The sequence below is a fragment of the Clinocottus analis genome, unplaced genomic scaffold (genome assembly GCF_023055335.1).
Source record: "Clinocottus analis isolate CAN_PGR_092001 unplaced genomic scaffold, fCliAna1.0.p SCAF_54, whole genome shotgun sequence".
Lineage (NCBI taxonomy): Eukaryota > Metazoa > Chordata > Actinopteri > Perciformes > Cottidae > Clinocottus > Clinocottus analis.
The window spans coordinates 170001-182500 of NW_027176212.1; the positions used below are offsets into that span (position 1 = coordinate 170001).

Below are 12500 nucleotides of genomic sequence, written 5' to 3' on the forward strand. Positions count from 1 at the left end.
CGCCGCCCAGCGCGCCGACCTCTGACCTCACAGAGGAAGACAATAACTCCATAAACAAGCGGCCGGAAGCTGGCTCTGTTATTCCATCTGTCTGTCCGCTGGACTGGGACACGTGGTCACTCTTTACACGAGACGTGGAAAGACTCACTAATAAAAGACACAGAGCGATAAGAGAAGCGAGTCAGAGCAACACAGATAACACGAGCACAAAGAACGAGGCCTTTGACAAAGGCTAGGTTATGTATCCTCAGAATATCACTGCAATCTGAACAGAAAGGCCGACGCTCTGCCGCCAGACGTTACCCTGTGATGTCATCAACGTGGGACAGGCCTCCACAGAGCCGAGTGTGTGCTCCTTATCCACACAACACTCACTCACGCACACTGTGTGAGGCTGTGAGAGCTGCAGACCAACAGCAGCCATTGAGGCTGATGAGGAGAGAGACTTGGACCAACGGACGAGTCATACAGCCAACGGGGGAATAAAGACGATAAGCCAACACGAGTGTTTCATAACAGCAGACACTTCTGATCTGCTCCTGAACGTTACACAGAGGAAAGAACGACTTAACAAAAGAAGAAAAGGGTTAAGAGAAAGAATAAATGAACAAACGTAAGGAAAGAAAAATGTGTGAAGAGTCACAGCTGCAGCGCTCTGACTCCTCCAGCTCAGACCGCTGAGACTCAGCTCACATGTTTTTCTTGGACTCATTTCCTGAAGAACAGCATCTCTTCCACATGGGGGGGAGGGGCTCAGCCTCCTGGAGGACGGGTCAGGGCTTCACTGGAGGAACCTCTGGACGCCGAGGACGCCGCAGGAGGACAAATAAACACGTGCAGATGATGTTTACATATCCATTTCACTGTTGAGATTCTACCAGCGTGTTTGGATCAGCGCTCAGAGCCGAGTGGAGGACAAAGTCCTGGAGGAGCGAGTTGGATCAGAGCCGGGCTGAGCTGCAGGTGAACGATGACTCGTGGGAACAATGGAGGCTTCTGCATGAGAAAGTTGTTGCCATGGAGACAAACCTCCAGCCAGATTTGTGAAAACACAATTTGAGGCTTCATCATCATCATCTCTGGAGCAGCAGCTCCACAAGTTCCTCACGTGAAGAGAGAGAGATGAAGTGGTCACTTGTTGTTGCTCATGGGTCAGCTGGTCTTCAGCCAATCAGAGCACAGACACCAGTTCATATGATAATTAATGTTTAGACCTGCTGCTCGTTCACTGAGCACAGCGAGCACCAGTGTGTGTGTGTGTGTGTGTGTGTGTGTGTGTGTGTGTGTGTGTGTGTGTGTGTGTGTGACGGGGGGATTCCAGGCTGAGAACAGAACAGCTTGGGCCTCCAGCTCGATCCCAGGGGCCTCAGGGGCCCGACAAGTCTGGGGTCCAAGCATGTGTGTGTGTCTAAACAGGACACAGCTGCAGCCTGAGTGTGTGTGTGTGTGTGTGTGTGTGTGTGTGTGTGTGTGTGTGCGTGTGTGTGTGTGTGCGTGTGTGTGTGTGTGCGTGTGTGTGTGTGTGTGTGTGTGTGTGTGTGTGTGTGAGGAAGGGCGAGACATGGCAGGTCTTGAATGAGGTGTTGCCCTCACTTCAGAGACCGGCCACCTGTGTGCTGGATGGTGTGTGTGAACGTGTATGAGTGTGTGTGTGTGTGTGTGTCTGAGTGTGTGTGCAGGTGTCTGCATGTGTGTGCAGGTGTCTGTGTGCGTGTGTGTGTGTGTGTGCATGTGTGTGCATGTGTCTGCGTGTGCACGTGTGTGTGTGTGTCTGCGTGTGTGTGTGTGTGTGTGTGCAGGTGTCTGTGTGCGTGTGTGTGTGTGTGTGCATGTGTGTGCGTGTGTCTGCGTGTGTGTTGCTTTTATAATCCCACAGCTACATTCATCAGTGGTTACAGCGTCATGCTGTTCATACTTTGATTTGACAGATTAAAGATGAATAGAGTTCTGGTCCTCCAGGTTTCTTCGTGGCTTTAGTTTGAGCTAAACGCTAACGCAGCTCATCGTGACCTCTCACCCGCTATAGGATGCAACATGTGATACTCAGCACTAAACACAACTTGTGTCTTTTTCTCTCATTCCATTTGCTCACACACCTCCAGCCAGAATACAAATATGAGTAATGGATGATAAATTGTTGCAGCCATGAATAACATCATGCATGAAGCACTTTGTGAACAGCTTCAACCCATTGTTTTACAAACAATAACATGTAACGCAACACAGAAAAGGGGAAACAAGTCTGCAGTACTATATTTGCAGTGGAGCTGTGATCCTGGTCACGTCACTGTCAGAGCTGCTGGAGCTCCTTCTCCAGCTGCTCGGCCGGTCCGACCAGCCTGGAAACCTTTTTCCTTTTTCCCACATAAGGATGCGACGCCTGCAGCGTTGCAGCTGCAGCAACATTCCTGGACAGCTGACAGGAAGCAGATCGTGTCTCGGTCCATGAACACGGCTCTCTGAACCAACGGCTCCTCTCTCATGTCATCTACAGGACGGTCCGTGTCGCTCAAAGCTCATGAAACATCACAACAGGTAAACATGTACTATTGTCATGAGATGCCAACGAGAATAAACGAGGAGGACGAAGAAGAGGAAGAGGACAAGAAAGAGGAAAGAGGACAAGGATGAAGACGAGGACGAGGACGTAGACGAGGATGAAGATGAGGATCATCAATGATGTTTCCAGAAAGCTGCCATTCTTTTGTTTAATGGTTGAGAAACAACTTTGTCTCTTTTAACACGATGAATTCCTCTTTAGAACTATTTATGGAAAATAAAATCTTCCTGTCCAAAGTCTTCGTGATAGCAGCTTCTGACTTCCACACGCACATGAACACATGAACGTACAGCTGCTGGATCCTCCCTAGTCGAGCCTGCCAGGGTGAAGGTCAGGGTCAAGGTCAATGTCAGGGTCAAGGTCAATGTCAATGTCAGGGTCAAGGTCAAGGTCAAGGTCAATGTCAGGGTCAAGGTGAAGGTCAGGAGAGAACACAGAGGAGGCTCCAGACTGCAGGTTTGTTGAGGCTGTGAAGGAAAGCTGCCGGTTCGCATCCCGTCTCCCTGGAGCCTCGTGACCATCAGCTGTACTGACACATGACCTGCTGCTCCGACCAGAAACGTTCTGATTCAGGTTCAACAGAAAGAGTTTATCTCACACATCGTTCATTGTGGGAACAAAGCTTCATCGCTTTGTTTCTTCATCCCTGCAGCCAGTGAACATCTGATGAAACGGGTTCCAGAGACGAAGGAAGCTGTTGTTCTTCACCGTGAAGCGTCATGCGTTTGTGCGTCATGCGTTTGTGCGTCATGCGTTTGTGCGTCATGCGTTTGTGCGTCATGCCTTTGTGCGTGTTGAAAAGGTTTCATGTGCTGAGGAGCTCTGGAGGGTCGCTGAGGCCTTCAGGTTGCGCTCCTCCACACAGAACCAGGACAGCGTCAGAACGGATGAAAGCTTATCTGAAGGCTCTTCGTCCTCACCGGACCTGCAGCGCCGCTCTGCTGTCGTGCTGACAGGAAGCCGACTTGTTTTCATGGAACAAGATCGCTGCCAGTTATAGATTTATAGCTGCGGCAAAACACGCCGACCATCTTGTTCCCACAAGAACAGAAAGCGTCTCTATTATAAAAAGATCAGTGGACTGTCGGCTTCCTGAGACGTGTCACTTCCTGTTCTGCATCAGCTGGAGGCCGTTCCCATGGAGGGAGAGTCTGTGTTCTCTCTCTCTCTCTCTCTCTCTCTCTCTCTCTCTCTCTCCTCCCTCTCCCTCTCTCTCTCTCTCTCTCTCCCTCTCCCTCTCTCTCTCTCTCTGTGTCTCTCTCTCTCTCTCTCTCTCTCCCTCTCCCTCTCTCTCTCTGTCTCTCTCTCTCTCTCTCTCTCTCTCTCTCCCTCTCTCCCTCTGTCTCTCTCTCTCTCTCTCTCTCTCTCTCTCTCTCTCTCTCTCTCTCCCTCTCTCTCTCTCTCTCTCTCTGTCTCTCTCTCTCTCTCTCTCTCTCTCTCTCTCTGTGTCTCTCTCTCTCTCTCTCTCTCTCTCTCTCTCTCTCTCTCTCTGTGTCTCTCTCTCTCTCTCTCTCTCTCTCTCTCTCTCTCTCTCTGTCTCTCTCTCTCTCGCTCTCGCTCTCTCTCTCCCTCTCTCTCTCTCTCTCTCTCTCTCTCTCTCTCTCTCTCTCTGTCTCTCTCTCTCTCTCTCTCTCTCTCTCTGTCTCTCTCTCTCTCTCTCTCTCTCTCTCTCTCTCTCTCTCTCTCTCTCTCTCAGCTATGTTCTGCTGGTTTTCTCCATAAAACCGGCGGCGCTTCCTGTTTCTGAGAACTGAAGAGGAAGAGTCCCGGCAGCCATCGTTGATCTGAACAGAGCTCGTGTTCCTCGTGTTCTCTGGTTCTGCAGGCTGTACACAGAACCTCCAGTGAGCATTCATCTCCCTTCATTGGACAACACTTTACTTTATTTAATGAACTCCTTCAGAGGCTTTAGTGCCTAGTTTCTTTTCCCCGGACTCCATTTTGGGGTCGCTGGTTTCCGTTTGTTATGACAGCGGTCCAGTAATGATGGAAACAACAGAGGGACGTTCCTGTTGCTCGCCAACTCTCTGCTCTCCGTCCAAAGAACAGAACCCATGAAATGAATATTTCTTCCCCACCAAACAATCTGTTTCTTTCTCTCTTTCTCACGCTCTCTCTGTTTCTCGCCCCTTTCCAGATATGAATCCAACTTCACACTCAACATCTCTCTCTGTTGGATGAAGTGTTCCAGCATCGATTCACGAGGAACCTCATGTGACCTTTTCACAGAGAGATGATCTATTCCTTCCTGCATCACTCACATCCTCTGTTGGTTATGTTACATGAGAGAACGACACTTTAGTATGTCTTCTTCTAACGTGCTTTAGCAGAAAACTATCTGTAAACAGTCTTAATATATCACTAATTATTCTTATTAAAGAAAGAGGAAAAGAAGACCAGACGCAGAGATGATGACGCTCAAATAAAAATAATTCTGCTTGCACATAAAGTCGCAACACAGCCGCCATTTACTCATTAACAGCATCAGCTAACGGCTGCAGCTGTGAGGGATCAGCCAATCAGCACAGCTGTCAGGTCTCAGCCAATCAGCACAGCTGTCAGGTCTCAGCCAATCAGCACAGCTGTCAGGTCTCAGCCAATCAGCACAGCTGCACATGATCAGCGTGGCGCTCTGCAGCTGTCCGGGCGTCTCCTCGGGGGAAGAGTTGGACGGCGTGGAGACGGACGTAAAGCTGACGTCCCAGAGGACCAACACATCTGTGAGAATCCATCTCGTCTGCGTTGTGTTCATCGGTGTGATGAAGACGAGGGGAATGTTGGACTTCATCAGTAATGTTTATGACTCGCAGGCCTTCAGACACTAACAGCTGAAAGACACTCGAGCGAGTCAGAGACGAGAGAAGGAAACTCGTTTTATAAAATACATGATGATGATGAAGAGCTTCTCAGAAAGAACTTCATATTTGTGTTGTAAACAGAGCCAAATCACTCTTAACACTATATTAACACTTTACTACTATTATCACCAGAAATACATTTACTGTTCATTTTCATCAGGCCAGATGTGGAAAAAAACCCAAAAAATTGTTTTTCTTCTTCTTTAGTTTCTCTTGTTTTCAGAGATAAAGTGCAAACAAAGAGAAAGTTCATTATCACTTCCTCACCGACTGGATCCTTCAGGCTGATGAAGAGGAGGAAGAGGAGGAAGAAGAGGAGGAAGAAGAAAAGGAGCAGGAGGAGGAGGCGGAAGAGAAGCAGGAGGAGGAAGAGAAGCAGGAGGAGGAAGAGGAGTTGAAGGAGGAAGAGGAGTTGAAGGAGGAAGAGAAGCAGGAGGAGGAAGAGGAGGAAATAGAAAAGGAGCAGGAGGAGGGGGAAGAGAAGCAGGAGGAGGAAGAGGAGGAGGAGGAGAAGCAGGAGGAGGAAGAGGAGGAGGAAGGTGTTCTGCTGACCCTGTCGTCAGACTTATGCGTCCTTCATAAGTGGAATGTAACTTCCTGTCTGAGCCTCTTTCAGGTTTCCTGCGTCCACAGAGCTCGCAGGTCAAAGGTCACGGCTGTAAAGCCGTGTGCGTCGGTGTCGGCCTTCCTCTCGTCAGCTCTGTACGTGTTAGCTTGTGTTTCTTTTCTCTGTACTGGTCTGAACCCTCACGCCTACGCTGACAGCGTGTTTCATCCTCAGGAGTGATTTGTAGGTCAGGTGAACTCCTCGTGAAGGCGACAGTAGAAAGTTACTGTTGTTTGGATGTGAGGATGAGCAGCGCGTGTCGGGTCTCAGAGCGTTGCTCATGCAGAACACAGCTGAGCTGCTTATCTCAGTGTTTAGTCTACGTCTGCTCTTCCTTCTCTCTGTCTCTAATGGCTCTCCTTCCTTCCCTCCTTACCTCCCTCCTTCCCTCTTTACCTCCCTCCCTCCCTCCTTCCCTCCTTACCTCCCTCCTTCCCTCCTTACCTCCTTCCCTCCCTCCCTCCCTCCTTACCTCCCTCCCTCCCTCCTTCCCTCTCTCCCTCGCTCCCTCTCTCCTTCCCTCGCTCCCTCTCTCCTTCCCTCCCTCCCTCCCTCCCTCCCTCCTCTGTTCGGGGTTAATGGTGTGAATGTCATCACTGACACTGCGATGACAACGTGTAACTAATGGCGGCAGCAGTCGTCCATATGGATGAACATGGCAGACTCCTATAATTCACATATTGACGTTGCATTGCTGTGAGACTTTGGTCAGCTATCAGAAGGCTCAGGGCCATGCGCATAGATGCTGCTGCAGTCAACCTGAGGTCTGAAAGAGGATAAATACAATAAATGAAAGCAGGAAGAATGCTCTCATGAATTCTTTCCTTTCAACAATAAGACCAGAGCCTCAACCAGCAGTGTGTCTTCAGCCTCACACACAGTGACACCTTGAGACCTTAACACCGCCTGTGGCCCCAGATGTTTAAAGATGGACGTTGAACCGGAGCATCACATGAACATGGCCCCGTTAGCTCTTCTGACAGAAAACCAAGAAGCGTCCCCAGAGGTGCAGGCAGCTGGAGGAGGAGGTGTGATGAGGAGCAGAGGCTGTGATGCACTCACCCTGGCTCCCTTCTCAGGGAAGCACTGGCAGCCGCCGCTGCAGTCGCGTCCTCCACACGGGCCGCCGAGCTTCTTCCCGCCCTGCAGGCACAAAGCAGACCACACCAGTCACATCTACAGGAACACACACACACACACACACACACACACACACACACACACACACACACACACACACACACACACACACACACACACACACAGCGTCCATTCATGAGAGCACTTTGTAGTGTGACTCCATTGAAGAATGTGTGTTCTTGATTCTTGTTCCCGCTTTATTGAACTTATTGTGAGTGACTTTGGATAAAAGCTTCAGCTCCATGACATGTAATGTAACGTCCATGTGTTGCTGCTTGCGTTCTCCTTTGTGTGCTAGTGTGGGTGAATTGTTGTGTACTGCAGCCGTGACCGGCTATGTTTGTGTACACTGCGGTCTGATGTGCTTATATTGCTTATGTTGGTCTGGTGAGCAAAGAGGATGTTTACTATGTGGATGCATACCAACAGACCCACCATACACAGTCTGAAGGACATGACGTCATCACACAGTCTGAAGGACATGACATCATCACACAGTCTGAAGGACATGACATCATCACACAGTCTGAAGGACATGACGTCATCACACAGTCTGATCAACATGACATCATCACACAGTCTGAAGGACATGACATCATCACACAGTCTGAAGGACATGACGTCATCACACAGTCTGAAGGACATGACATCATCACACAGTCTGAAGGACATGACATCATCACACAGTCTGATGGACATGACATCATCACACAGTCTGAAGGACATGACATCATCACAGTCTGATGGACATGACATCATCACACAGTCTGAAGGACATGACATCATCACACAGTCTGAAGGACATGACATCATCACACAGTCTGATGGACATGACATCATCACACAGTCTGAAGGACATGACATCATCACACAGTCTGAAGGACATGACATCATCACACAGTCTGAAGGACATGACGTCATCACACAGTCTGAAGGACATGACATCATCACACAGTCTGAAGGACATGACATCATCACAGTCTGATGGACATGACATCATCACACAGTCTGAAGGACATGACATCATCACACAGTCTGAAGGACATGACATCATCACACAGTCTGATGGACATGACATCATCACACAGTCTGATGGACATGACATCATCACACAGTCTGAAGGACATGACATCATCACACAGTCTGATGGACATGACATCATCACACAGTCTGAAGGACATGACATCATCACACAGTCTGATGGACATGACGTCATCACACAGTCTGAAGGACATGACGTCATCACACAGTCTGAAGGACATGACATCATCAGTCACACAAACGGGGTTTCCCCCCCCGGGTCAGAGCTGACATGGAACATAATGAAGACAGAGCGGCGTCTGCAGGACTGTTGTGTTGATGTGGTGTTGCTGATGAAAATCACATGCACCGTTCTAGTTTGGTTTTGGATCATGAGCCACGAGTCACGACCGCATTTCTGATCAGAAACAGAAGCAAAACATTTAGAAGCTCTGACAAAAGTACACACACACACACGCACACGCACACACACACACACACACACACACACACACACACACACAGCGTGTGCATGACGTCTCTCGTGCCTACGTGCTCCTCCTACACAGCCATACCACAGCGGCGCCTCGATGCCCCTCTCCTGGAAGAAAAAGAGAACAAAATGGCCGCTTCATGCCCACAGTGGCAACAAGCTGCAGATAAAGAAAGAGAATAATTCTCCCTCTTCAGCCACAGAGCAGCTCTGTTACAAAGGCCACATTGAGCCTCTGCACACACACAAAGCCTCCTTTCACCAGAGACCTTGTCCTTACTGCTGTCTCCTCAACAGAAAGAGCCTCTTCCCTCTGAGGAATGCACCGGCTGCTTCCTGCACTAACGACCACTGACGCTTCCTTTGCAAAGCGCTGTTTGATGAAGTGAAGCACTGCTGATGTGATTCATGGCGCCTGCCGGCTGCGGCGGCATCCTTTCCTTACAACGAGGGCGTGACTCTACCTGCTCTGCAGGGTTCACACCTGAGAACACAGTTTCAGGAGAGGAGACACAAGCAGGAGCTCTTCTCCTCCTACAGGATGTAACAGAGGATGGCCTCTCCACATGGAGGTGGACGTCCACAACATTAATGTCCAAGACATTAGACTGCGTCATCTGCGGACAGACACACAAAGGGTCGCTCCCAGAAAGGCCGTTACACATTCCTGAGCGACGCACATCAACTACACTTCACAGTCTCAGGCTGGAAAAAGAGGACAAGAGGGTCAGACGCCAGCATCCTGTTTCCTCCATCGACCATTCATCAACATCTGCTCTTCCACGGTGTTGCTTTGCTGAGCTTGGGCCGTGTAGAAGCTCTATATGTAACACATGAAAAAGTAAAGAATGTCAGATTTGATTAAGTTAAATAAACATTCAGCAGAATGGTCCATAAAGCCAGTGAGTTGATCTGTAAATAAACATCTGTTCATATATGTGTGTGTGTATATATATATATATATATATATATATATATATATATATATATATATATATATATATATATATATATATATATATATATGTATGTGTGTGTGTGTGTGTGTATGTGTGTGTGTCTATGACCTTGTGGTGTGTGTGTATAATGGCGTCATGCACACCAGCCTTTCATAATTCATATTCTACTCTCCTTCAGTGTTTCCTGGAGGCCTCCTCGTGGGTCAGACTGGTGCTTTTCTTAATTCTTCATGTTGTAGTTTCCTCGTGAGCTTTACGGCTGCTCTGCTGCTCCAAACCTCCTTCAATGTACATTCAATTAAAGAGCAGCTGGATCAACAGCTCTGCTCTCACGCTCCGTCTTGCTGCTGAAACAAACTTATATTCCTGATATTAATGCTTTGGGAAGAGTTGTGTGACGTTTCTCTGTGAACATGAGACTCTTTCACACTCTGGTGATGCAGGACCGCTCATCTTCTGAGAAGAGTTCATGTCATGAGCTGATCCTGATGCAGGTGCTTCTGGTTATGGAGCAACAACACTTCATAACACAACCTCCAGCTCTCTGTTGCTCCATCATCACTTCCCTTTGTCCTCTCACGAAAGATGAAGATAGTTATCATGATAACTAGTTCATTTCTCTACAAAGAATACGTCCCACCACACCATGCTACAAGTATAAATATACATGGATCACAAGTATACATGGATCATTAATATACATATACATGGATCACAAGTATACATAGTTCACAAGTATACATAGATCATTAGTATAAATATACATAGATCATAAGTATACATAGATCATTAGTATACATAGATCATAAGTATACATAGATCATAAGTATACATAGATCATAAGTATACATAGATCATAAGTATACATAGATCATAAGTATACATAGATCATTAGTATACATAGATCATTAGTATAAATATACATAGATCATAAGTATACATAGATCATAAGTATACATAGATCATAAGTATACATAGATCATTAGTATACATAGATCATTAGTATAAATATACATAGATCATAAGTATACATAGATCATAAGTATACATAGATCATAAGTATACATAGATCATAAGTATACATAGATCATAAGTATACATAGATCATAAGTATACATGGATCAGAAGTATACATAGATCATAAGTATACATAGATCATAAGTATACATAGATCATAAGTATACATGGATCAGAAGTATACATAGATCATAAGTATACATAGATCATAAGTATAAATGGATCAGAAGTATACATAGATCATAAGTATAAGCATACATAGATCATTAGTATACATAGATCATAAGTATAAGTATACATAGATCATAAGTATAAGTATACATAGATCATAAGTATACATAGATCATAAGTATACATAGATCATAAGTATACATGGATCAGAAGTATACATAGATCATAAGTATACATAGATCATAAGTATACATGGATCATTAGTATACATAGATCATAAGTATACATAGATCATAAGTATACATAGATCATAAGTATAAATATACATAGATCATAAGTATACATAGATCATAAGTATACATAGATCATAAGTATACATAGATCATTAGTATACATAGATCATTAGTATAAATATACATAGATCATAAGTATACATAGATCATAAGTATACATAGATCATAAGTATACATGGATCAGAAGTGGAGGTCGCTACAGACCAGGACATGAAGGCCTCGCAGCAGACCTGTGAGCCTCCATCACATGAGCACACACACAGATGGAGATGTGGACACACAGCTGTACATTCCTCATGTCCCTCGGTGAGTTACTCACCAAAACATCCCATAATCCCTGCAGATCATGACAAACTACACCCGCAGTTCAGGAACATGCATGACGACCGTGACGGAGGATGACGATGGTGCAGAGACGCGTTCAAGAGGAAATTGGTAAATCTCACATAATGTTCCTCATAAAACTGTAATTATTTGTTTGTAGATCTCTTAAAACAGAAGTGAACTCTTCTTGTCCCCGGATCGTGTTTCTTACTCCGTGTTGTTTGAACACACGTCATCCTGGAGTCACAGATCTCTGATGGAAGTCACAAACTGCCTCTTGCAGAGGCTTCTCAGTGTGAGCCCCCTGTGAGAGGACCCGTGACCCAGATCACAGAGCGTTGCAGCGTTTCATCTGGTGCCGCTGACGGTCGGACCTTCAGTAACTCACCATGAAGTGAGCAGAGGGATGTAAAATACTGCTGCTGTGATAAGCGCGCTGTCGACGCTTCAGCCTCCTTCAGTCAACAGAAACCGAATCCGACGACCAGGAAACCTGAGAGGTTGATCTGTGGGCTGCTGCTCGTCCTGCAGGAAGGAGCTGACCTGCGGCCTTTCCTCTTTGACCTCGGCAACACGAACAAGCCACTCTTCAATTATGTGGATGCCACTTCACTTCCACTTCAGTTCCCTGAACCCCCAGAAAGCTGCTGCCATCAGCAGATACCTTCAGGAGAGCTGACAAAGACACCTTGAAGCTCCGGGTCCAAGAGGAAGCAGATGAATCAAACCGTGATCCTGTTTCCAGACCATAAGGGAGCTTTCTGCACTGACTTCTGGTGTGGAGTCTCTTTGAGTTGCATCCTCTGGGTGTGAAGGAGCAGCAGGCAGGAGGACGTCTGTCTGTTGAGATGTTCATTAAAATAACCCTCCTTCTCATGTCTCAGTAGCTTCTAGCAGCTTCTTCTTCCCGCTGACGATGAGAAGACGTTAAACATGGCCGCTGACCCGAGGAGGGATTCTGTGCAGCACGTCATGATGTTCCTCTGATGTCAGCAGAAGATGGAGAGATCCTTCTCCTGCAGCTGAGGACGAGCTCATGAAGGAGCACGCTGAGCAAC

At 46.9% G+C, this 12500-nt stretch overlaps 1 protein-coding gene across 3 annotated transcripts in view; it reads right to left on the reverse strand.

The window, feature by feature from the left end:
* The window catches only part of col4a2 (collagen, type IV, alpha 2), a 46931-nt gene that overhangs the window by 23765 nt on the left and 10666 nt on the right, over window positions 1-12500 (reverse strand). For all 3 annotated transcript variants that reach the window (XM_068601785.1, XM_068601786.1, XM_068601784.1), the window contains exon 4: window positions 7088-7168. In XM_068601785.1, coding sequence (XP_068457886.1) covers window positions 7088-7168 — 81 coding nt within the window. The remainder of the gene's footprint in view (window positions 1-7087; window positions 7169-12500) is intronic.